Genomic DNA, 25,263 nt, shown 5'->3' on the forward strand with positions numbered 1-25,263 from the left:
GGGAGAGTGCAATGACCAGTCAACCTGACAACCTTGGTTTTGTTGGTGTTTATCTTCAGTCCAATTCTACTTGCCTTTCTTTCCATATCCAGAGTCATTTCGCCCAGATCCATGACACGGTGAGAGATCAAACAGATGCAATCAGTGTAGTCGAGGTTTTTGAGGAAAGATGCCGTCGTCCATTGAATTCCTCCTCGTCCTCCGGACAGGTCAGTATGAAGAACGTCACCGATAACAAGAAGAAATTATATCGATGACAGGATGCTCTCGTTTGGAACTTAAAATCTTCCGAGAATTTACCTCGGTGCAGCACGTGACATTTTGCGCCATCATATGTCGCTCTGATACTAGTTTCTCCGAAATGTCCTTCCTACGTAGAGCACCCCAGATACCCTCTCTGTTCACACTATCAAAAGCTATTTCGAAATCGATGCAGAGCAGATGCAGCGAAGATCTAAATTCCGCGTATTGTTCCAAAATGGACCGTCGGGTTTTGATGTGGTCGATGCAGGAAGATCGAGCGGAAACCAGCCTGCTTTTTGTCGATCAAGCTTCCGAGATGTTCTTTGATGCGTTCCAGGACTATTTTAGCTATTAGTTTTGCGGCGGCAGGAAGCGCGTCCTTCACAGCATCATCGAAAGATTTGCGACCACATGCAAGCTCTTTCGTGATGCAGAATTCAGTTCTGAAATCATTTCGATCTGCGGCATCTTCCGCTTCCCTGACCAGCACAATAGCAAAATCTCTTTTGTTACTTCGTACACTACGCTGAACTTCTCGGGATTTCGCTCGCGTATCGGAGTTTGAGCGCATCACGCCCGCCATCACTCGCAGCGGTGAGTAGAACCTTCAACCCCTTCCGTTCATCGAGCCAGTCGCGAGATTGGCTTTTATTTATCGCACTGTGGAGTCTCCTTTCTGCTGATCTATACTCTGCCTTTGTGTCGCATGCCTCCTCGCCGGCGTGTAAACATTGTGCCAAACGAGTGAGCTTATGACACTCCCTAAGTTGATCGGAAATTTCTGCCGTCCCCCAGTACATAAAAGGCTTGTTACGACTGGGGTGCATCACTAAATTTACGATATTATTAGCTGCAACACTACCGCCCCCCGAAGCGCCATCCAGCGCAATTTTGTCCTATTCCAAAGAGCTGCAACGAATTTCCCGATGTTCACCCTCGCGACGTTTCACACACAGGGTTGCCAGGTTGGTGCAGGTCGGCAAGTAGCCGGACCAGAAAAATCTTTCTGTTCGCCTGGGGTTCCTCCTCCCTGGTAACTACCCAGTTGTCCGAACTTGCACTTATCCATGTGGATTTTCGGCAGCCAGATGCGAACAACCGGTCTCCTAGAGATCTCGTTATAGGGGATGGCTTTGAGCTTTATGTCATCCTAGGCGTCGCTAATTTTAACGGCGCACGAACCGCAAAAGTCCGTGGAAAATTGGTCTTCGCATGCTGTAACGTAGAATCCACGGACCACTTGAGAGAAATCGAAGGAAGGGATGAATCCCGTGTGTTCGCCTTTGCCGGCCAAGAGGTGCTCTACCACACTGGTCCATAATTCCGGCGCTAGATTCCCGCTAGTGTCATTGTCATCCGTCAGTGCTACACGTGAGTGACTCCTAGCCACGTCGGCTGGCTGTTGCTGTTTATCTATCTACAGAGATTGTTTAGCGTCTTTTTATACGACCCTGTCTTGAGATAGATTGCGTTTGAGAGCGGTGGGCTTCGTCTTCTGCTCTTCTTCCAGGCATTTATTCATATATATTTCAACAATTGCCCGATATTCAACGAGTTCCTTTTCGTCCCGATCGTCGATAGTACCGGTCTTCTTATGCTTCGCAATCTTACTCAGCAAATGTATGGTCTTCTGGTACTGGCTCTTGAGCAGGATTCCAGACCTCCATTTTTCCGGTGATCAACATTCTTTCAACCTCTTGCTTTTAAGAGGATCCCCTACTCGCTGTACTCAGCTCCAGTCCATGCCCCGCTTCGCTTCAGGAGCTGTTGCGGCTGGCAACGGCTGTGTTGCTCTCGATGTCTACTGTCCCCTGGCCGGAGCTCTTCCTCCGATGATGCACCTCGCATCACCAGCTCTACTTCTATAGTACGTTTTTTGTATTTTTTTATTGAATCCATATCTTGGTCCCACGAGTAGTGCGGGAAGAATATCCACTCTGGCTAGAAGGGGGGGTCTTATTTGGAGTGGAGGTATCCAAGGTATTCAGAATTCGCATACTAAAGACCAACATCTCCATTGGCCACGCAGTCTTCGGTGTATGCTGCTCCACCTTGGCTTAGGGTCCTGTTAGCACTTCCTCCAGTGCAGGGAGGCTTATCCCCCGCCAAGTCCACTTGCCCCTAATACATGACCAGCAGGCAAACAATTCCTCGTCGGTTGGAAGAACCTACTATCAACCCGGCCCTACACATTCTTGGCCCGCTCGAAGAGGATTTTCAGTAACCACCATGAACAGGTCGTGTAAGGACAAGGCGAATTATGCAACCTTAATCTGAAGCATAATCAGATCCGGCGCTAGGCTTTCTGAACGATTCTTTCGTAGATTTTTCCAATTGCGTTGTTTCCAGGAAAAATGCTGAAATCTTGTGTAGATGCATACGAGGGATACTTCGTAGGTTTTTCAATTATATCTTGAGTGATCTTCTCTTATCACAAAACTTATAATAAATTCTGTAGATAACACAGTGAAACCTGGCTGTGGTTGGCAAAGGATTTTGTATTGGTTTAGAAGATCAAAATTGGCAATTCCTTTTCGTCCTTAACAAAGTGATTTTCAAAATCATAATTTTTTCAAAACATTGCTGTAAGCGTTTGGATCGTGTTGTTGTATTTCGTTCAAATTCCATTATTAACTTTCAGGTGGAGGATGACGGAGGAGGTGGACGTAGGGATGGTGAAGAGGAGGAAGAATACGATGCCCTAAATGACGAAACATTTGGAGCTGCCATCAACGGTGACTGGGAAAATATTCACGAAACGTTGGTGAAGCTCGACGGGCATAATGGTTCAGACAGTAAGGACGAAGATGAGGGGTCAGACTTAGGTTCGTTTACTCAGAAGCACTTATCCTTCCGTCCTTTATCCCAATTCTATTCTATTTCACAGAAATTAATCTATCAGGAGTTAAGCTTGACGATGTGGACATTGGATCGGACGACAATGAGAGTAGAATACAATTGGACCCCAGGGTGTGGGCAACACCTTATAAACCAGAAGTACAACAGAATATATCCAACAATGGATATCCAAACCCGGAAGCCTTTTTACGACGACATCTTCGTCATCCATTTGACAGCATGCAGCAGCATCAACAACAGCAACACCAAGCAATGCAAACGCAACAGCAACAACATCAAAATAGAATGTTTGGACTGCCACCAGCGCCCAATATACCGCCTAAAATATGCACAGTGGAAGATATCGAGAGGAATATTCGCAATCAACAAATGCGAACTGGCACTCCTAAGCCCACAACACCATTACCCAATATGCAACCACCAATCTCCGCCCCAAATGTGAGTGGTTTCAATCGACCATCAGCACCGCCAGGATTCAGTGCACCCCGAATGAATTTCAATGCTCCACCACATCCCATGAATATGCATCAAGGCAATCAGGCAGGGCATCGCGGACCACCTGGTTTCCCACAAATGCCGATGATGTCAGCACCTCATGGTCTTCCCGGTCCACCTCATCCCAATTTCCCACGCAATATGTCACACAATTTGCCAATTGCCCTTAATAACTTTGCGGTAAGTGTGGGAAGTTTAAATTCGGTCTGTTTGCTAAAACTGTTAATGGTTATTACAGATGCATCCTAATTTCAATGCCATGCGGCCTATGGGACCTCCAATGATCTCGCCCAGATTACCTATGCAACCAAATATGATGCAGGGCATGCCCGCCACCAATGCCGTGAATCAGTTCAATCAACGGCTGGTACAGGAAATTCAGCAGAACCATCCGATGCTGGGCAACAATCGCGGCATGAATCATGGATATAACAATTCAAATTATCCACACAACCCCTACATGCAAGGTTATCAGCATCAGCAGAAGAATCATGGAAAGGTGAATATGCGATCGAACGGAAATGTGAGTATTTGACTTTTTCCCCATGAATTGTTCGTCAGGGAGGGTTTATTTGTTCTATTTAGGTCGAAGAATTTGACGAATATTCAAACTTAATGAGCGCCCGGGATAAACACTGGCTGATAGGAATCCAATTGTCACAACTGAATACCGAGACCCCGTACATAGACGATTATTACTATACCGTGCTGAAAGAGAGACGAGCCAAACTGCGGGGTGACAGTCAAAGCAAAGCGCATAAAGATAACCAACTGAATCATCCATTGATCCAGCCGAAAGGACATGCGCAACTTGTCCTAATATCGATGGGCAAGAACGGCGCAAACATTCGCAACGGACAGAATCGAGAACGGAAAAATTCCGAGACGAAAGCAGACAAGGAGCCAATTATTCGAACGCATACACCGTTGCAATTTGAAAATTCTCTGGGTAAACTTCAATATGGAAGCGTGACGGCACCCCGGAAAATTATTGATATGGACGTGATGGGTAGTGATAGTAGTCCGCAATTTAACACGTCTATTGAACTGTCGGCACAACGAAAATCTCGACAATTGTTGTTGCATATTGAAACTGTTTATAGGATTATATTGAAACTTGAGGATTTGGAAAATCCGGCAGCGATTGCGACGTTTGCGGTGGTTAGGGTAAGTCAAGAATGAAATTTATTTTTATTTTGTTGCTTTAAAGGTTGGGGGAGGAGTTAAGTTGTTAAATCACATTTGAAAGCGCTTGTAAGGCAGCTGTTGCAGTTTTTTAATGAATCGTGTCATTACAGGAACGTAAAGAAAAGGAGAAGCAACAAGCTCTGGAGTTGGCCATGATAGAAGCCGCGAACAGAGCAGGAAAGGATTCTGACAAAGCAGATTCGGCAGGAAATTCAGTGAATTCATCGATTAGTGATAAGAACAGCTACGAAATTGAATCACGTGATAAACTGTTACAGAAACTATTACCACTCATTTCAACTGAGAAAGTCGCTTTGATGATGAACGTACGAAAAGGCAAGGTATGTACTGGAAGAACCTCGAGCGATTGATAGATGGGGAGATTGGGGATGGTAGATGTATAATGCTTTGAATTTACTTTGCAGGCCTTGATTCGTCGCATTATGCCTTTCATTGAGGACAATCCTGTTCGATGGAATGTTTGGTGTGGTGTTTTCATGTCACTCCAGAATGTACTGAAGAAAGACAAGGATGATGGCGATGGTTTGTTGTTTGCACTTTATCCGCACTTTAAAAAGCAAATCGTGGAAGCAGATCTTAGTGATGTCATAAAGATTGCTAATTCGATGCCATTGAACGACAAGAGGGTTAATGTTCTATTCGCTTGCAAAGTAAGTACCGACTTTTTCATAAAAATTTATTCACTTTTATCACATATGTATTATCACCCTAAACTGTAATTAAGTGGTTGGAGTGCGACTGCTCGTCAGTTCAATTGTATATTTACACAAGAAGGCATTTATTCGGGCCACCCGGAGGAATTAATACAGCGTGGGCTATTAGGGGCAGCTATCGCACTCAAGGCTGGTCCCCTTTTTGGAACTTTATTTATCACCCCTTCTTCTCTCCCTGGAAAATGTTGCACCTTCCCAGGATTCATTCAATGATCAATTTTACAGAAACCGCAAGGTTTGCAAAGAATAGTATCGTGGTTAATCACGTCGCCTCGATAGGGCCGCTTCGTAATATTTTGAAAGTGAGCTCGGAGCCACTTGGGAGGTAGCGAGTGCCATTGCATTCCGGGTTGATATTTTCAATGTTGTGGTTGATTCGCGAAAGGTAAGAATTCAAGCGAGATCACGACCCTGAATGAAGGGGCAGACCTACTTTCCATTGATTATGATAGGGTTTTCTCATTTGGTGATATGGGAGTTGAGGATTTGACGTATTCTTGGTGTATTCTCAGCAAGAAATAGTTCGAGCCCACGTCTGTAAACTTAGTTAATGTTCAACGCGGTGATTCTACCTTGATTATTGCGTTGAACACTTGAATTAATTACCAGGATTGCTGGGATAACTTAAGTGTTTACCCAAGCTTTTCGTATTATTTTAATTCCAAGTTTATAAGAAAGTCTATAATTTGACAAACAAAAAGTGAGTGCAAATTATCATCATCATCAACGGCGCAACAACCGGTATCCGGTCTAGGCCTGCCTTAATAACGAACTCCAGACACCCCGGTTTTGTGACGAGGCCTTCCAGCAGTCTGGCGTTCTGACCTACACCGCCGCTTCATCGCAGGCAAGGTCTGCCCCATCTTCTTTTTCTACCATAGATATTAGCCTTATAGACTTTCCGGGCTGGGTCATCTTCATCCATACGGATTAAATGACCCGCCCACCGCAACCTATTGAGTCGACGATTTTACATTAGTAGTGCCATCCATCTTTTAGCCTATGAACTTTGCAGCTGTTAAACTTACGGTCCTCTTTGAAAACAGATTAATTTTGTGGCTACGATCAGAGCCTCGTCGTGGGTACGAGGCAGGTCCCGGATTACACCTGGTTCAGGCTAAACCATATCAGTAGATGGAAGCCTTGTCCAATACCTTAGATACAATTAAGCGGTTCTGCCCCTGAGTTGTTAAGCGCAACTCTATCAATCGAGCGATCCCTGGCGACAGGAAGAAGTCCCGAGGAAGTCAAATCTTGAGAAAAGGGCGCCAAGATCAAAGCAGTAATTTTCATTGAAAGCAGGAAAACTGGCATCGCTCAAAGCCACGTATGCAGAAGCATTTGTTGTCTACCTTTTGCATTCCCAAATCATCTGACTGCGCTGGATTAAGCTCGGGTAGGTCTGCGATGATCTTAGCTGATAACCTGCTGCATTCTTGCCAAAAAAAAACAAAACCACTGCGGTATGCTACTCGCACGAATAAGCAATTATCACGATTACAAAAATACGATAGAACGGATAGCGTTTCTTGGAAACTCATCAAAAGAGGTCTATTAAATATCGAAGAAAAAGAAGCCTCAATAAATAAAGGGATGAATATAGGCTCTCTGTGCCTCATGCACTGGAAGAAGCCGAACAGATCCGAGTCTGGCAAGGGACTTAGCTGAAGAAGCTCTTGCCACGAAGCCGCACCGAGGATTATTCGGTACCATGGGGGCAATGATGACTCTGAGAGGATATGTTTCAGGAAAATTCTTGGAGGATGTGCTCTCGGCCTGGTTATTTACGGTTGGCCCCTTGTGGGGGTTTCAAAGTGGTTGTCATTGCGTTCATACCGCGGGCAGAGCTCGTTGTGGACTGACAACTTGAGCGCCCTGAACAAGACGACATGGAGAACGTCACTGATAACTAGAAGGGATAGTATCGGTGGCAGAATGCAACCTAGTCGGCCTTTGCAATGGATTTCAATGGAGCACGTGATATTTCACGCCGTCATATGTCACTTTCATAATAGTTATCAATTTCTCGGGATTGTCCCCCTTCGTAGAACATTCCAAATACACTCCTTGTAGACGCGGTCGAACGTTTTCTCGCAATTGATAAGGAGCTGATGGAGCATTTATCTAAACTTCCCACACGGACACGAAGGTGGCTAATTTATTCGAGCGGGTATCAAATCAGCTTTCTCTCTGTAAATTAAGATTTCGAGGTATTCCCTGCTGCGTCCTAGGATGTTTTAACTAATGTCTTCGCGACAGCAAGGAGTCCGAAAGACCACTCCAGTTTTAACAATCAAGACCGGGTGCCTTTGTCAGAATCTCAATGATCATTCCTTTCTATCATTCACTGAGAAAGGTTTCAAATTCCTCGGATTTATGAATGAGTGGAAGTAGCACGAGAGACTACAGGAGCTGCAAGGAAAAGTTCCACAGAAAGATGTTGAGACCGGTGACTTTACTCCGGTTATGCGCGTTGATATCAAAGATAATTTCACTTCTGTTCGAATGAGCTGCCTTCACAAGGTGGAACTTTACCGGATGATATATGATTGAGAGTCGTTTTGGGGTGCTCATTTCATCTATTTAGTTGCTCTACATTATGGCTAAGAAGCGTACCACTAACGTCCCTCACAGGACAATTAGGTGGCTCACAACCATCTGCAAACTCTTTCGTGATTTGGTGTACAGTAGTCTGGGGCAGCTCCTGCTTCCCTGACCAACGGAATAATAAAATTCTTTTCGTTGTTTTTCATGGTAACGGAACTCTAGCGTGTCGTGCTCAGTTCCGCTTGGAGCCATCAACGGAGCTCTCAGCTCTTTACGTTTATCGATTCACTTCCACATTTCGGCAATCAGCGTAGTAGCGTCAAGTTCATTCCTCCCAAAGATAAAAGTACGGGTGGGTTGGATAGAGAGAAAAAAAAGTTTTCCTCCTGGATAACAGCTGGATTATGGAAACGTCTGTATTGAATTTGGAACTGACGCTCTGTTCAAATGATCGTCCCTTTCGAGGTCAATGTCAGTACCGCTGAATTCCTACATCTACTGTTGATCGCGATATGGTCGATCTTACGAGATGTATGTTCGTTGTCAGTCACTCAAAATCCAATTGATCTTGCCAATAGTTTGCCACCGAAGACAACACGGTGAAAGTTGCAAAATTCCATAAACCGCTCCAACAAACTGTTCTCAGACCCCACCCTTGGCATTAAGATCTTCCATCATAACCACAATGAAATCTTTAGTAGGCTCTCGTGAATTCTGTCTAATTGATCATAGAAAGCAACCTTCACCTTCTGTATCGGGAATCTCTGTTGATTGTTTCTACTTTCAGAGATTTTATTTAGTTAATAGACAATTAGAAAATATTAATCCGATAACGGCACAACGGTCAGTTTGGTAGAGGGGGCAGGCTCGTGATCCTGATTGACTAAGCGTGCACTTATCATCTTGTCATAGCGAATTTCTTGTAATCATGGTAATTCTGTCTTAAACAATAGCGCAAGTGTCTGGAAAAAGCATTAACTCACAGTCCTCACATAGCCAGACACTTGAAACTGTCAGTATCGTGGGGGGTGAAACAAAACAGTAAAAAAATACCATCAGAATATCGCGATGATGCATTCCCATATGCTTTCCCTCGTTCGGGTGCAGCGTCGCGATGTTTTGTCCAACGCGCGGTCGGGGTAGGTATTCATTAATGGTCGCTCCGAAGCTCTCAATTAGCCTTCTGGTGCGCCGTTTTGATGCCACAAACTTCTCTTTCCATTTATGCTGCGGTAAGAACATTGACAGCGTCAGACGGCTCAGATTTTCAGAGCCAGCCGGTAAAATTCACGAAAGAAATTACCTTCTCCACACTGCAGCTAGTGATCTCTCTAAAGTCTTCAAAGAATCACTTACCTAGTGTCCACAGCCTGGCTAGCTAAAGCTGGGCAAATCAAAAGGAAGTGCCTGAGGATTTGGCCTTCCTCTCCGCAGCTTCGGCAAGGCGAATTGCTTTTGCACGCTTCTGGCACATAAGCTCTCGGGATCGGATGTTATATGCGGGCAAAATCCTCCTTGCTATTGCGCAAGTGGTGAGCCACTCTTAACGGCCGCCAGTGGGACATAGACTATGCCCCCCGAGGGTCTGCCAACAGCAGAATCCCGCCTGGCCAGTCCGTCAGCCCGTCCATTCCCCTCTATGTTCCTATGAATGGGAACCCAAAGTAGGGTGACGCTGAGCGCACCAATATATGGTTCAGCGTGTTCCTGCACTGCCGCATCAGCCTGGAGGATGTGTCCAAACCAGAGCACCAGAGAAATGCCGCCCTGAGGAGTTCCTTCGCCACAGCTTTGGTCAAATGGCTACCTCTCAGATCAGATAGAATTATCCTAGTTCTTAGCATGAAAATTATCCAATGTGTAAGATACCCCTCCAATCCTACGCTGGTTAAGGCTTCCTAGATGGCATTCAGACTAACGTTGTTGAATGCTCACTCTACATCGTGGAAGGTAGCGCGTGGAGAGCGGTTTCTGTGGATTTGCCTTTGAGGTAGGCATACTGATACTTGGAGAAGGGCATTCTCTCCATGATTGTTCTTAAGAGAACGTCCAGAAGCGCTCTAGGGTCTTCAATACGAAAGAGATAAGGCTGATTGGTCGAAAGTCCTTCGCGAACTCATGGCCGGCCTGCCCGCTTACGGTATGAAAACCAAGCGTGTCTTCAAGAGTGTGGTACGTATCCCAAGGAGATACAGCCCGATGAATCTCGACAAGACACGGCATAATCCATTCTTACTGCTTCTGTAGCATGACTGACTGGACCCGGAACTTTATATGCGTGGAAGTTGTCTATAGCCTAGTCCACTTTGTTATCCACGCAAGGCTCTGACTCACAGTGCTCCTCGCGATTTTTCCAGAAAATTCCGCCTAGGAGTCTTCTGACTTTTTAGGAAAGTTTTCCATGAACTGAATCTTACTGAGCCTCGCAGATTCGCTGGTGCTTTCAATGTTCTACAATAGTCAAACCAGTACCGCCTCTTGGCTTCTTGTATCTCTTAAAACAGTACTTGTATGGTTGTCAATATTTGTACTAGATATTTGTAACAGATATTGAAGGCTTCCCTGGCCAGTTTCCTGAGGCTGAACAGACGTTCATTCCACCACGTGGCAATGTCTTCTTTATTTAGCAGGGCATGAAACTTTGAAGTCGGGCTTGAATGCATTTTCCAGAGCCCCGACCTTTGGCTCTATTCGTCAGTCGTGCCAATCTTACCAATTTACGCATCAGACAGTTTGTTCTTGATAACTTAATCAAGCTTCCTCCCGAGGTCTTTGAAAGGGTTGGAGATCTCTGAAGAGCGATTTAGATTGTAAAGTATCCAACTGTGATCTGCGAAGGATCTATGATCTCTGGACAATACAGTAAAAGTTGGAAAAGTCTACAAACCACTCTATCAGATGCTCGAGGAGAACACATTCGGATCATTTATCGTGACTGAACTATGTCTAATTGCTCATAGAAAGCATCCTTCCCCTCTATATCAGGAAGCTTCGTTGATTATTGCTATTATTGCATCGTTGCGATGGTCGATTTGGTAGGGGGTCAGCCTGGCGACCTCGTGTCCCCCTGGACATGGACTTACCATCTGTGCAATGCCAATTTCTCATAGTTAACTGAATCGTGGAGCCTTAAACAATAACACAAGTGTCTGGATTCCGGTAGGGCTTTCCATTGTTCGACTACTGCGTAAATGTTTTTCTCTTGCGTGCGCCGTCGAGTTGTGTATTTTTGATTCCGTTTCTCGTTCATGCCGCATTAATTTATCGCGATATTTGTGAATGATGTGGATTTTAGGCCCATTGCGGTAGAAATTTTGCCTGTTCATAAGATAGTTTTTGATAATGGTGTGTCAGAGTTCATAGTACCGAAGAATTGCTTCATTTTCTCGAATAGGGTGTTGTGTATTTCTATGGAACTGTATTTCGGTGTTAGCCGACCGGGGCGGTCAAAATTAGGTATGTGATTCTGATGTGGTCAGGTAACTCTGCTCTCGTAGTTGACAATAGTTTATCTATTATAAATTCTGGACTATTGGCGTTTTTAAACAGTAATTTCATACATGGCCAGCATGAGGTTTTCGCGAGAAGATTACCCACAAATAACTGGGCCGAAAGGGACTTTCGAAGTAGTGCTATCTTGGTTCTCAGGCTACCTGATCAATCGTTGAGTTAGTTTACAATTCAGTGAGATAGATACTCCCTAAATTAACTTGAATGTTTACAGTTGAATTTCTACGTTTGTTGCAAAAGTTAGGTACTAAATAGTCAATTGAAAATAAGGTAAAAAGGTGGATAATTTCGGTATCTATAGCTACGGAAATAAGTTTAAGCTGTTACGATCTCCTGTTCGCATTGATTAATCGACATTCTGTCCTGTCTTTCCAGTTCTGTATATCATCATTATTCGCACTTCTACTGCGGGCTGAACAAATTTACGCCACAACGTCTGATCCAGACATAGCTTCCAATAAAGAATGGCCACAATTCTTGTCTACATTGTCAGCATCTCTGAGCCGAACTGTGCAACATCAAACCATTAGTGCTGCCATCGAAAGTGATGCAATTCAGCCAATGGTTCATCATTTCTCACGTTTCGAAACGCTCAAGCTGGAATCACTGTTGGCATTGTTCTCTCAAGCTAAACAACAAGTGAACTAAAAAATGTGAAAATTGGGTTTTTATCGTTATTTCTTTACTTTTTTTCGCTTCATTTTATCTCCTTTATTTTATCTTTTCTTTTTTTAATTGTATGGAGTTGATCGGAGGTCTCGGTATTCATTTTTTAGAGTTCGGTTTTTTGTTTCGGACTAACAAAGGATGTTCGTTTTTAAGTGTGAAAGAAACTCGAGTTTGTGTTTTGTACACAAAAAGTAGAAAATTATTCAAGCCAAACGAAGTGAACACAAATAAGAGAAATTGTCAAAGCTGATTGAAAATAATTTTATACTCGTTTCAAGGAAGATACGAAAGATAACGAATTCGGAAATTTACGCTGTTCAATAGTAAATCGGTGCTAATTGCACACAACAGGCAGTTCATTTGACGGAAGGGTTCATTCAGGTCAAACCATTTTCTGATGCAGTTCGACTTCCCTTCAACAAACCATGAAAATATATTTTTTTTCCTCTCAACTGAAATTAACAATTAACGCGGATCCCAACAAAAAACAGAAAATGATCATCTAAATGAACTCTAATGAACTTCAGCCTTGATTCAATCAGTTTTTAATTAGTTAATTAACTTGAGTTTTTGTTGATAGTAACAGGACAGTTTATACTTTAGAACCTGCCTTAAACAAAATCGAAATTCGAGCAATAGATATAGAAATATGTTTAGCAAAAGATGTAAAAACAAAACCAAGAAATGTAGCGAAACAATTGAGGCTGAACGTCCATTTACTCCTGAATAACTTCCCGCCCGGCAGCATGGTGCCGTGTAAGGGCGGAGCAAAACTAAGTGATCGAATGAGTGTGTGTAAATTTACGTTTGGCTTAGTGATCAATTATTTTGGAGTAATCGAAATTTTTTAGGACAGTTTTGAGCGAAAGTCAGAGAGTAGGTGGTTAAAAAAAAAACAAACAAAAAGTTAGCATTATTTCAATTGTTAAAATACTTTAAGTTCTAATCGAGGCATGTTTTACGTGGTAGCTTCTTGTTTTTCATTTTAATTTTATTTATATCGCAGCGAATTGCAGTGCTTTTATGATTTCTACGGTAAAAATTAAGTTTATAGATACTACGCAGCAAAACAGCAGTTATTTAATGCAGTAATCAGCTTTGGTATATTGTATGACTTTACAATTGATTTCGTTATTATTTCCCTCTCTCTCAACCCTTCAAATTGATGCTGCTTGCTTTTTATGTATGTGTATATGTATATATATATAAGATTCGATTGATTTGAATATGTAAATCAAAAGATGTGTAGGGCCAACTACGCACTCAACACTTTTTAGATGATGATAAAAAAAGGATTATTCGTTGTGCAGAATTGATTATGGCTAAACTTTATTAAATGTGTTTTTACACAGAAACTTCGATTGTGATTTCTTTCAATAAATGCAAAATTGATGGGTAAATTTTAACTGATTGATAGATGAATGATGCGAGGACTTATGTAGATCAGTAACTGAAAGACTATTTTATCGCAAATGTTATCCTAGACCGGGGCTACGGATAAGTAAATATATATATTTTTTCATTTTTCTTTTCTTTCGTTTATATGTGTAGGTAGAAGTTTGATTTATGATGGAAGGAGCAAATTTAATTGTAGTGCAAATGATGTTCAAAAGGAAAAAAAAGATACAATTTCCCTGTCTGATTGGTTCTAAGCGGGACGAAATCTTTACAATGTTTGTTATTTCGATGTCTAGACTCTAGGGGAGATATCAGATGTTTCTTGAGTTTTATACGTGACTCTTTATTTCGATTCCTATGTAAAAGTTTTAGATATTGATGGAAAGTGCACACTACACATTTGTTTTTAATTGAGTGCCCTTTCATTCTATGGTTTTCTATGTAATCTTATGCTCTTAACGAGTTTATTCATCTCTTATGGTTAATCGTGAAGCCTTATGCGTGGTACAGACTTTTAGACTCATAGAATTACCTTTGCACACTTTCCTTTAGCAGTGATAGAAGGGGCGAAAACTCCCTAACCAAAGGGAGTATTGTTTCTTCCTCTATGCTCGCTATTCAATCTGTGGATGAAGCATAATATCAGTTTATAATTTCGGTTTTATTATGCGCATGTTTCTGTAAAAAAAAACAAAGCTAAAAATATACATAGTTAAATAGTAGAATAAATCGTATTTCCTAATGCATAGAAACATAACTAAAACATGGTAAAAAAAACAAACAATTTTAGTTGTATCATTATTTGCTTTTAAGCATTCAAGATATCGCATATTTGTTTCAATGATATCTATAAAACGAATACAAAAAAAAATTAACTAATATAAAATATTAAGACCTTTTTTGTTTGTTAATTCTTAATTAGGGTACAGATTGTCTTAAATTTTTTATACAGAATAATAAATAACTTAAAACATTTATAAATTTATTTAAATAATAGCAAACACAATTATATTACGAGATCTTTGAAATAGTAATCTTTAAGATGAAATGATACAATTTAATAATAAAGAAGAAAATACAAAAAAAAACAAAAATACATTTTTGAGTAGACAAAAATAAAAGAGATGAAAACAAAATAAAACAAAGATAGAAATAGTGCGCATTATTGTGAGAGGAAAAAAAACAAACAAACAGAGGAAACAAATAGATTTTTTTTGTACAATTTTTAGTTTCTGAAGTAAAATACAGTAAAAGGAAAATATTTGATTAAAATATATTTTCTTTTATACACGTATCTCGTGTCTTTCATTCAGTAATTCAGAGTAATTAACAGTACAACGGGTTCCTGCGTCCCTCTACACCGCTGACACTTTTATAACATCCGCAAGGAAACAAATGATTTCCTAACATACTGTATGACAGTACGATACTGTCTATACCTCGTCGTCGTCACGTTTCTACAGCCCATTTTGGGTCTTGGCTTTCAGGATGTCCCCCCTCCAACCATATCGATCGCGTTCTCAAATTCCTCAACAGGATCTGCCAAGCGTTTTCGGCGTTTTCCTACTAATCTTCGTTCTTCTGTTCTCCCTTCAAATGTCGTTTTAGGTATTGATTAATTTGGATACTTCAGGCCCGTCAAATAGTTGATGCAACTCATGGTTGTATCTGTATTTTATTGGGAGTAGATATTAATTTTAAGGGCTTTTTTGAAAAAATTGTAATGCGATTATTCAAAATATTGTCTATCGTTAGCCACTACCTTTTCCTGTCTTTCGGACATCATACGGATTCCGCGTGAAATGAACTTCTCCAAGTTTGATATAGTCCACGAATCGATCCATTTTCTGATTTCCTAGTAAAAACGAAAACGTCGGTCCGCCAGGCCATGTGTTATTGATCGGAAAGGTTGTCATCCAAAGGAGCAATATCTGGGGTATATGGAGGATGGGGTAACACATATCAGTTTGCAGCTCCAACGTTCCGTTGGCAGTACAACATGTAGACGCAGCATTATCATCCTGAAAAATCACTTTGGCATATTCTGGCCATTTTATTTTCAATGCTCGACTCAAATTTATCAGTTGTTGGTGGTAATGGGGATGGGTATGGAGCAGCTGGTCTCATAAAATGCAGAGCCTGAGTTTCGATCCGTGAATATTCGACTTTGCATTCGATGTTGATGCGTGTTGGTCATAGTGGATCCCCTTTTCATCGCCAGTGGCGATACGCTTCAAAAGCCCACCTTTTTAAGATTTTGTGTGAAAGAAAACCTTATTAGAACCGATTCGATGTCTGTCTGTGTACATGTATCTGTCTGCTTATCACACGCGATTTGTTTGGAAATAGCTTGACCGATGATCACGAAATTTGGTGAGAACATGTGGTCTATGAATTTCTTTACATTTAGCAAGTGGCGCTATTTTGTGTTCCGTTTAAGGGGGCTCCACTGGAGCATTCTAAAATGTGTATGAAGTCATAATATATCGATTCGTCAATACCACGACAAAGTGAACTCTTATCTTTTTAATTATTTTTATATCAATATCAATTACTCGAGGCACACGGTAATAACATCGGCATAATATCGACGTCTGTAGTATGTACGTATATCTTGTAGTTTGAAAAAAATATGAAGGAATATTTTCGTTTTTTAGCCATATACGAATCCAAAAATGTGCCTAGAAAATTACAAAGATTTTTTTTACCATAAGAGGTGGAAATCTTCAGCAGACTAACCTCAAGGTTCACAATTCCTGAGATGGTGGGATTTTTACCCACCAAAATCACCTCTCGCCAAGTTACGACTGCAATTTCCCCATCCAGCAGCTTTCTTTCCATATTTAGGTTTCGTTTTTATTGGGAGAAGACCTTTTGGTCCACCTCAGCACTTTGATTGTCTTCGTTGAGGAACTGGCCGTTCCTCAATAGCTTATATCTTTAGGCAACCTTTATACTAACAAGTCGTTTGACTTCACTCTTTTCAGTCGTTTTATTATATCAGCCATGTCAGTCCATTTTCGGTCCTCGTTATTTTCATGTGATCGTAGTCGGTGGCTATGTTTAATTGCTTGGTCTTTAATGACTTCACTTACCAACTGTTCTTCTAGGTCCTTATGAAGATCCTCATTACGAATGAACCAGGGAACTTAGAAGCATAGTAGATTTTGGGACGTTTGTACGACCTTCAGGTTTGATTCTTTGGTACAACCCCAGAGCTGGATACAGTGTGTCCATAGGGGCCTTAGGATCTGCTTATAAATTAGTAGTTTGTTGTTGATGGTCAGCTGAAAATTCCTCTCAAATAGTCATACATCTGTCTGTATCTGGCATTTAGCTCGTCGTTATTTTTTAGGATTTGTCTTTTCCAGCTGAGCTTAGCATCGAATGTCATACCTAAATATTTGACCTCACTCGCCTGTGGAGCATCTTATCCGTTTATGATGACTTTAGCTCTGTTTTCTTTTTTGTTTGTGAAGCTAATGTGTGTTGATTTGCTTTTATTCAATTTTATTTCCCAATTTCTTGGTCCATTCTACAATGCTGTCAATAGCTTTGTGTAACTTTATTTTTGCTTCGTTCGTAATTTTACCTGCGGTAAGAATGGCAGCGTCATCCACAAATGTCGCTATTTTGGCTTCTTCACAGCAGGGTATATCATTGGTATACAGGAGAAACAGTGTTGGGTCCTGCGGTACACCAGCCGCAATTTTTTTCAGTCCAGAGAAGGTTCCTTTATATTTCACTCTGATTAGGCGCTCTGATGCATATGATTTTAATATATCGAGAAATTCTTCTGAGAGATCCCTATGCAATTTATATAACAGACTTTGATGGCACACCTTATTAAACGCCTGGGCGACATCGAGAAAAATGGCTGAGCACCCCTGCTTTTTTCCCAATGCATATTGTCCTGTGCAAATTTCGTTTTGTCTGATATTCTCTTTAACGAATGGCTTGTTGACGGTGATGTGTTGCATGGTATGAGCAAAAGCCACGGATTTTAATGTTCGTAGGTCCCGTGAGATAGCTGTCTGAGATAAGGCATAGGTGCTGTTGCAGTCCATTTGCATTCTACATTTTGATTTTCAGGACATTTGTCAAATCCATCTAAAACAGTTTTAGTACTTACCATCGTCACTTTTTTTGTTAGTTCACTTTGTCTTACCACCTGTGAGTATTCTATTTTCTCGGAAGTAACAACAGGCTTTTGGGTGGTTCAGTTTGTCGTTTTTCGGGAGCAGCCAACTTTGACGGCAGTGGTCCTTTACGTCTTAGCTTCTGTAATTCTTCCGGTATTTCACAGCCTCTGCAATTGGCTGGATGTTGGCCGTTATAGTTTGCACATTTTGCCGTAGAAGCTCTTTGGACATTTTGAAGATTCCTGGTCACCAGCATATTTCAGACAGCTTGAGTTTCGATTACAATACCTTTGGGTGTGATTGAAACCCCGCCACCTTTTGTACTGGGGTATTAGGTGGCCGAATTTTCTCAGTGCTTCTATTTTGACTTTCATATTAAGGATAGCTCTTAAGTTGTGAATTCTGTTTGGGTCTTCACTAATGTCGAACATAAGCATGGACATTGGCAGTCCTCGCCTACTGATTATTTTGTTTTCCTTTTCATTGACATTTTTTCAATATATTCATAGCGTCTAGGATCTTAAAACTCTTTTCCTCTTCCCTTGTCCTTCTACAATGTCGTCTTTTTGGGACGTTGGCTGCGGTGCCCTAGCGATAACCTTAAGAGGCATATTGTTTTTGTCCCGAAGCACCAGTATTCCGAATTGTTACAAATTAATTTTGGACCGGCTACATCGGGGAAATACCCCTATGTTCGGTCCATCAATTTTCTGCCATTACTTGTTTTAATGGGGAAAACATTGAATCCCATCAATCCTTGCTGTTTTTTTGATGACCTCTAGATATAAAATCGTGTAATTGTAATTGCAATTAATTCTGCTTTTTCATGTAGAAACTCATAAATATCCACTGATAATCGGGAAGGCCCAAGTATTAATTAGTTCAATTTGTGGCGTTTCTATTTACTTTCAGACACTTACCCGGAAGCCACCTTAACTGCTTTAATTACTTTATTTTCAACCGAAGTTATCTTTCCCCTTAAAGTTACTTAATTATTTAATTAAGATGGACGTAAGCTCCAGGAAGCGGCCGCAATTGCAGGATTGAATTCGAAAGCAAAAAGTATGAAATGGCTAATAGCCATTGAGTCATTATATTCCCAGACTGAATAGTGCTTCATTCATTGACAGCTCAGCTTTTCTACAAAGAATCCCATCTCCATTCTTACCCAGTGGTAAAAAGTTGCTATAAAACTTGATATTAAAATATTGGAAAAAATCTGCATTTGAAATGGAAAACTCAGAAATTGATTTAGAAAATTCTGAAGTTAATTTGGAAAGTGATAGTCATAGGGTCAGGTCGAATGACTTGCTCCCTGCATGCTTCAGATTTCTGGGTTTTGACCATAGGGTGGCTGATTGTCGCACCAAAAGTTTGTGTACGTTCATTGCTCACAGAGTGGCGATTTCGCCTCCTAGTGCTGCAGTGAGGTGCATTGCCGGAAAGCCCGGCCTATGCTCAGGTCGATGATGTGGCCTATCTACGCCACAAGGGTGGCTGAGGTCAATGCCCGTCACTAAGTGCCAAGTTACTCAGATTGCGTTAGTTGAACTGCGCTACAGCAGCTCCCGTGATGGGCGTCGCGATGTGTGGGCCTTTACTGCTAAGGGGTCTAGATTGTGTCTGCGCTGAGATTCTTACTAATGAGTTGGGTGTGTATGTCTCAATCACGTGGCTTTTGGCCGGTGGTTTTGTGAAAGCATGAATGGAGTTGCTTACGTGGATGATCTCCTCATTCTTATTGAGGGCAAACCTTCCCCTCCTCGGGATTCAACCCATCCGAACTCATCAAAACTAGATAAAAGATCTGTCGCCCTAGAAAACCCGTATCAAAGAACTTTCAGGAATTACGAAAAATGGGGCAGGAAGACAAACGACCGAGATTAGGTTCTGTTTACCACGCAAATCAAGCCAAATTTGAATATTTTCTATTTATTTTCCATTGATGTAGTTGGGGTTTGAATGGGAAAAGAAATCCAAAATTGTTCTATTAATATTTCTTGTCTTATGTAGCGGGTAGGTAATTCAAGCCTTTATTCACTCTTTTCCCTTGATAACTCGTCTCGCCTATGAAGCGGATATTTAAATGATCCTCACCACTGCATCTCTTGGCCAATTTAAAAAGTCAGCTTTCTCCTCGAAGAGTGTGTGATTATTCCAGACCTTCGATCTGAAGTCTGTCGCCGTCTTTTTTCCCGAACTTGACCGTTGGGTCCTTGGTTAATCCCAGAAGAGTTTTGAGCTGGCTGTTCCTGCTGCTGAATACGGCGCCAAATCATGTTTCCCCAGATTTCACCTTAACTGAAGGGAGATTTGGTTAAATCCCAAAGCTATTCTCTTTTTGGGCGGTTGATCCGCAGTGCGCTTGCTGAGCGGTTATCATCGCAGCGTCCTCTTTGGTTTCCTGATTAACATGCCGATGACCAAATCAATTTATCAATTCAGTCTGACGACTTAAAAAATTTGCTTGGTCTCGCTCAACACGCTTTCCGAAGTAGCGAAAGGAAATGGGAAGGATTAGTATCGGGTAGATCATGTGGTTCGTTTGTTATCTGTCGGTTTCCTCTAGCTCTTCAAATCTAATTTCTTTTGTTTTCTCTTCAGAAAAAGTCCAAGAATGATAGTTGAAATCCTTTTTCAGTCTCCGAGAGGAATTTGTTAGTAGGACGCAAGCTATTAACAGGCATGCCAATTATTGACGCTCCTCTTTGGTCTCCTCTCTGTGTCTTGAAGCCTCCTGTAGAGTAGAGAGAGACCATACAATCTTTTCTTATGGGGTTTTCTCTAATTCGTTGTTAATAAGATCAAGTTCAGTTACTAAGTACTGTGATAAGCAAGCAGGGGCGGGACAGGTTCAAAGCCAAACATAGACATCTGTGAAAGGATCCACGAAACCAAGTACCTCACATAGCAGCTAACTATTGCGACATAAGAGTGGTGAGGGGCTGCAGCGGCTCTTCCCATACGTAGAGCAGGGGAGGGAACATGTGACATGCCTGCCACAACTGGGTAAAAGATACCTCGCCTTAGTAAAAATGGTTAAAACAAATTACTGGAAAACCTTGAATTATTTTTAATTAAATACTGGACTTGAATGCGATCATAAAGGTGGACCTTAATTTCAGAGCGTAAAAAACCGTATATGGAAGGTGGCTATCTACGGATAATTAGATACAAAGTGGTTAATTTTAGGTCCCATTTAAAAAAGTATAGTAATTCTACGATATGAAAAATCCTGAATGATTTGGATTAATGTTTTCCTAATATTGAGTACATATTAAGACTTAAACAAAAGATACACCACACGAAGAAAATTGCATTTTCTCATCTATTCCAATTATCACCTTTTCTTGCATCTACACCCCATAAAGGTGCATCTAATCAAGCGTGAAATCTAGCATTCTTTCAACAGACACAAAGGTAAAGAACAACAAGTCAATGAAAGGAAATTGCAAGCAAGCAAGCTTTTTCGAATACAAACAACTTTAATACTTAGTGTGCAATCTAATCAAAGACACAGAGACACAAGTATCTTTTAGTAATGCAAGAATATTTTAGAATCGTGCGAACTTACGAGATTCTGTTGACTTGACCGGGAATGGCGGTGTCGTGTCGCTCATTTGGTTCGATTAATGTCATATGGGCGCCATTTGATGTTGTTTGCCTCAACCGTTGTCAGCGAGAATCTCAGCACAACGGCCGAATGTCGCCAAATATTTGAATTGAGATTGAGGTTGAATGAATTCTGTTAGGTATCGATAGAGTTGGAATGGACGCAGGAAGTTGGTTACAGTATTTCGTTTTCGGTGGTATGGATTGACATGAATAAATCAGTGCTAGGAAAAGGAAGAATGTTGAACTATTGAAAGGAGGAATATTTCTTTACATTGGTTTTGCCTCATGGTTTTGATCTTTGAGATCTCGTCCTATCAACAATAATCGTAGTTATGATTTGACATCAGCAATGGTAATAATAGTCTAGAATAGAGTCAAGGAAACGCTTTAGGAAAAACCTGGATAATATCACTCTTCCTAGCCATATGAATTAATTCACACTCTACCTCCAGATAGGATTACACTGGCTAAAACCAGAGATACTTCATCCAAAATAATTTGCAGCGAAATGCCAGTGAATTAGGAACTTTTGCCTCCATATACCTCTACGTCTATGGGTTTTTTGGGGTAGGGTGGGTGAATGCGTTTAGGAACAAAGTGTTGGACTCTCACGACGCTACGTCGTCGGACTACTAACTTAAAAACTCCCCCCAAAGGCAGTAGCAAAGGGCTTGAGGTTGATGACACTGGAAGCTTCTGGGGCTTTCAGATCTTCAGCGATTTCCTGCGAGGGGAAGGATGAATCTAATCTGCTTCTTTTTTTTGTGGGAGGGAAAGGTGCATGTGAAAAACTTGTTCTTGTTCTCCTCAAGCATTTTCTAAGCGGTAGAGCAGTTTTCCATGGTCTTTGTGATAATCCGGTGGGAATTACCAGATTTCAATACAAGTCCCTCTGAGACCAATAAGGTTTGGATAGTGACCTTCCATCGCGACAGTTTAGTGTTTTATTCACTAAGCCATCTACACACTTACATTGGAGTCATTTTGACTTGAGTGCTGGGAACAGAACTGTTGCTCCATGGTTTCCCATCACTTCTGTCTCACCCCATAACATAATGAAACACAAAGTTGTCAAAAACCTTAAAAAGTGGTACACCCACAAATTGTGTCTATGCTTTTTTGTCTACTTCAGCGTAACTGCAAGCCTTCCCACCCCATTCCAACTACGATAGCCACGTACTTTTGAAAATATATAGGAGCTACCTTAGAGTCAAGTAAAAGCCTATAATGCTCATCCAAAGTTTCCTCATATTGACAACTCGATACTTTCCTACTAGAAACTCTGCACATCCTTTCATCCAGTCATGCATTACAACTTCAAAACAAAAACGATGTATACTCTCCTTAGTTACACTGTCCAATGGATTCGATGGTCAATTACCTCCTTAAGAATTGTGTTCAAGCTCCTGGAGCCATTTGAATCAGAACAAAGCAAAATCAGGACCTTCTCACCATCACCCAAATCACAGCATCCTTTGTACTACTCCAGCATAGTATCATTGAGTGCATCCTTTTGATGATCATCACCACCACCAGTTGTCAGTCTCGACCCAATTAGATGATAGCCTGTACGGGCAAATGAGGAAAAAAAGGATACTAACAGCAGAATGGAAACTGAAGTGGAAAATAATTTTTCACGCCGAATTGATAGTTGATGTGACTGCAACGATGAACCGTCCGTTCCTAGATAGAAGTCTTGTGTTGTCGCTGACGCTATTTGAGCGTTTCCATTCTAGACAAATTGGGGGCCCCTCATGTGCAGACAATACTCCGGGCGACACGACGAGAACGGTCGACGTCGTGTCGTATGTCGGGCGCCAACATAAAGTCACGTGTGCCAAGGCGAACGACAAAAAGGACGAAACCGACAACAACATTACATACAAGAAACGTACACGGTCCCTTTTGTTGCGGCGATTGCGAGAGAAAATTGTAAAACGAATCAAAGCGAAAATAAAGAGACTGAAATCGAGGCGTCCAATTTTCGCAAAATAGAGAAATGACTATTATCATTTATGCCTTCTCTTTTTGAAATCGAAGCCGACATCGTGCCGACCATTGGAATTGAGGCGGAAGTACTGGGACAGTACTAGCGCCATAGTAGCGACGTTTTTGGAAAAGGATACTTTGTAACGGCGGTAGTGGTCTGTGAGGTAGCATGGGAGGATGCCTTTCCTGTTGCATTTTGTACATTAGAAGGGAGTTCCTTATGGAAAATTATCATTGGATGATTCGAGGACTTCTAGTTTAATCCAATGATGTGAAACAGGTTCTGCTTTTGGGAATATCGAGAATGATTTTAGGATGCGCAACGGAAGGATGAGACGGATATGATTTGCTTTGATATGATTTTATAACAATTGCCGAAAGGTTTTTATTGCACTGAATATTAAGGTTTTGGGCTCTGCATAAATTGGACGCGTTTGCAATGACTGTTTTGAATGGACCTACATCTGTAGTATCAGAATAGTATTCCATTATGCTATTGGCCATCTTGACCTCTCCAAGCTTCTACAAATCAACCAGAACTCTTTACAAAGTTTGGCTTGGGTTGAGGTGGTGTTTTTCAAGTTCCCTGTTCAGGCATGAAAGTTTGACCATAAAGTCAAGCATTCCTCATCTCTAGGTAATTTTTCGGAGTAAATATTTTTATTCCAATTTGTACAACCGTTTCTGAGAAAAGTGCTTACGACAGTTAGGTTGACCTGTGATGAGTTGCCAGATCTCACATTAGGCGCATCCTTCTGTGCGAATAAGGGAATGCTTGGGCGAAAACATATGCATTCAGAGGTGTTCGTGGTAGGTGTGAGGAAAGCTCTCATCCATAAGTAAAAATGGCTATAGGAAGGGTACTCACAACAAGAAACCAGTGCAGGGATTCGGAATCACAGTGCCGGCAACTTTTGTGAGAGAGCAAGCAGGCTCCACGGTGATGGGCTATTTCCCCACCGTAGCATCTACGTGAGGACGAGAACAACCGTTACAAAGAAATGGAAATATACCTTATAAACTGGGTGTTCGCCAGCTGACAGTAGGGTCCCAGCCCCCTGGTCGGGAGATGTCGGAGGAGCTAGTGCTGAATTCATTTACATAGGAGGAGCTTGACGATCTTGCAATCTATTCCTTTTTCAGCCTTGGTGAAAGATGGACGTCAGGGAAGCTGCCAGAAAACTATTAAGTACGGAAGTGCATAGATAGAAAACCAAGGAGAGTAACAGTGCCCAACTACGGATGAATCATCATTCACCCTGCTCGGAGCGCAAATATAATGTTATCAGAATCCATAAAGGACAAACTCAATGTGCAGAAAGCGATTAAAACATACTCGGCGCCACTAAGGAATAATAGTGCCAAGGACGCAAACATTGCGGCTCTTATCGGAGAATGGGGAGTATCAAACGATATCATACTCTCGAATCACAGGCATGCTGATTTCATAAAAGCCATGGATCCACTTCCAACCACTCCGTCCAAGGAAGACAGATTGGGTATCGTATAAAATAGAACTGAGCGCCCGAGTTACGACTTTTAAATCTTGTGATTTACGGGGACAGAACACCAGTCTGAGTGCTCGGAGCTAAGCCGATTTGTGACCTGTCTTAGCTTGTGACGTAAAGATAGGACAGGCTTCCAAGATCGGTTATGTTGGAGTATGCGATCCTCCCCTCAAAGCCCCTTGGTTGCACCTAGGTAGTATCCCTGTTTAAAGAGCTAGTTCGTCATTGTTGAAAGTTTTATCTTGATGATTGCTAGGAGTCAGCTGGAATATGGTTGTTGGCAACTTGCCGTGATTAACCAACAAATAGTGGCCGCGATCCTGGACTACATAGATAACTTTGAAAAATCCTTGATTTCGTCTGGCA

The 25,263-nt window shown here is 41.6% G+C and overlaps 1 protein-coding gene across 2 annotated transcripts in view; it reads left to right on the forward strand.

Annotated features, from left to right (window-relative positions):
• The window catches only part of LOC119659256 (protein PAT1 homolog 1), a 55,340-nt gene that overhangs the window by 2,742 nt on the left and 27,335 nt on the right, over nt 1-25,263 (forward strand). The window contains exons 2-8 of one of the 2 annotated variants that reach the window (XM_038067247.1): nt 2,885-3,068; nt 3,131-3,777; nt 3,836-4,120; nt 4,183-4,764; nt 4,896-5,126; nt 5,211-5,456; nt 11,952-14,890. In XM_038067247.1, the coding sequence (XP_037923175.1) occupies nt 2,885-3,068; nt 3,131-3,777; nt 3,836-4,120; nt 4,183-4,764; nt 4,896-5,126; nt 5,211-5,456; nt 11,952-12,224 (2,448 nt within the window). In that variant the 3' untranslated portion in view covers nt 12,225-14,890. Of the gene's footprint in view, nt 1-2,884; nt 3,069-3,130; nt 3,778-3,835; nt 4,121-4,182; nt 4,765-4,895; nt 5,127-5,210; nt 5,457-11,951; nt 14,891-25,263 lie in introns of those variants that run through there. The other variant, XM_038067248.1, reaches the window with a different exon arrangement.

This window comes from Hermetia illucens, chromosome 6 (genome assembly GCF_905115235.1).
Source record: "Hermetia illucens chromosome 6, iHerIll2.2.curated.20191125, whole genome shotgun sequence".
Taxonomy (NCBI): Eukaryota; Metazoa; Arthropoda; class Insecta; order Diptera; family Stratiomyidae; genus Hermetia; species Hermetia illucens.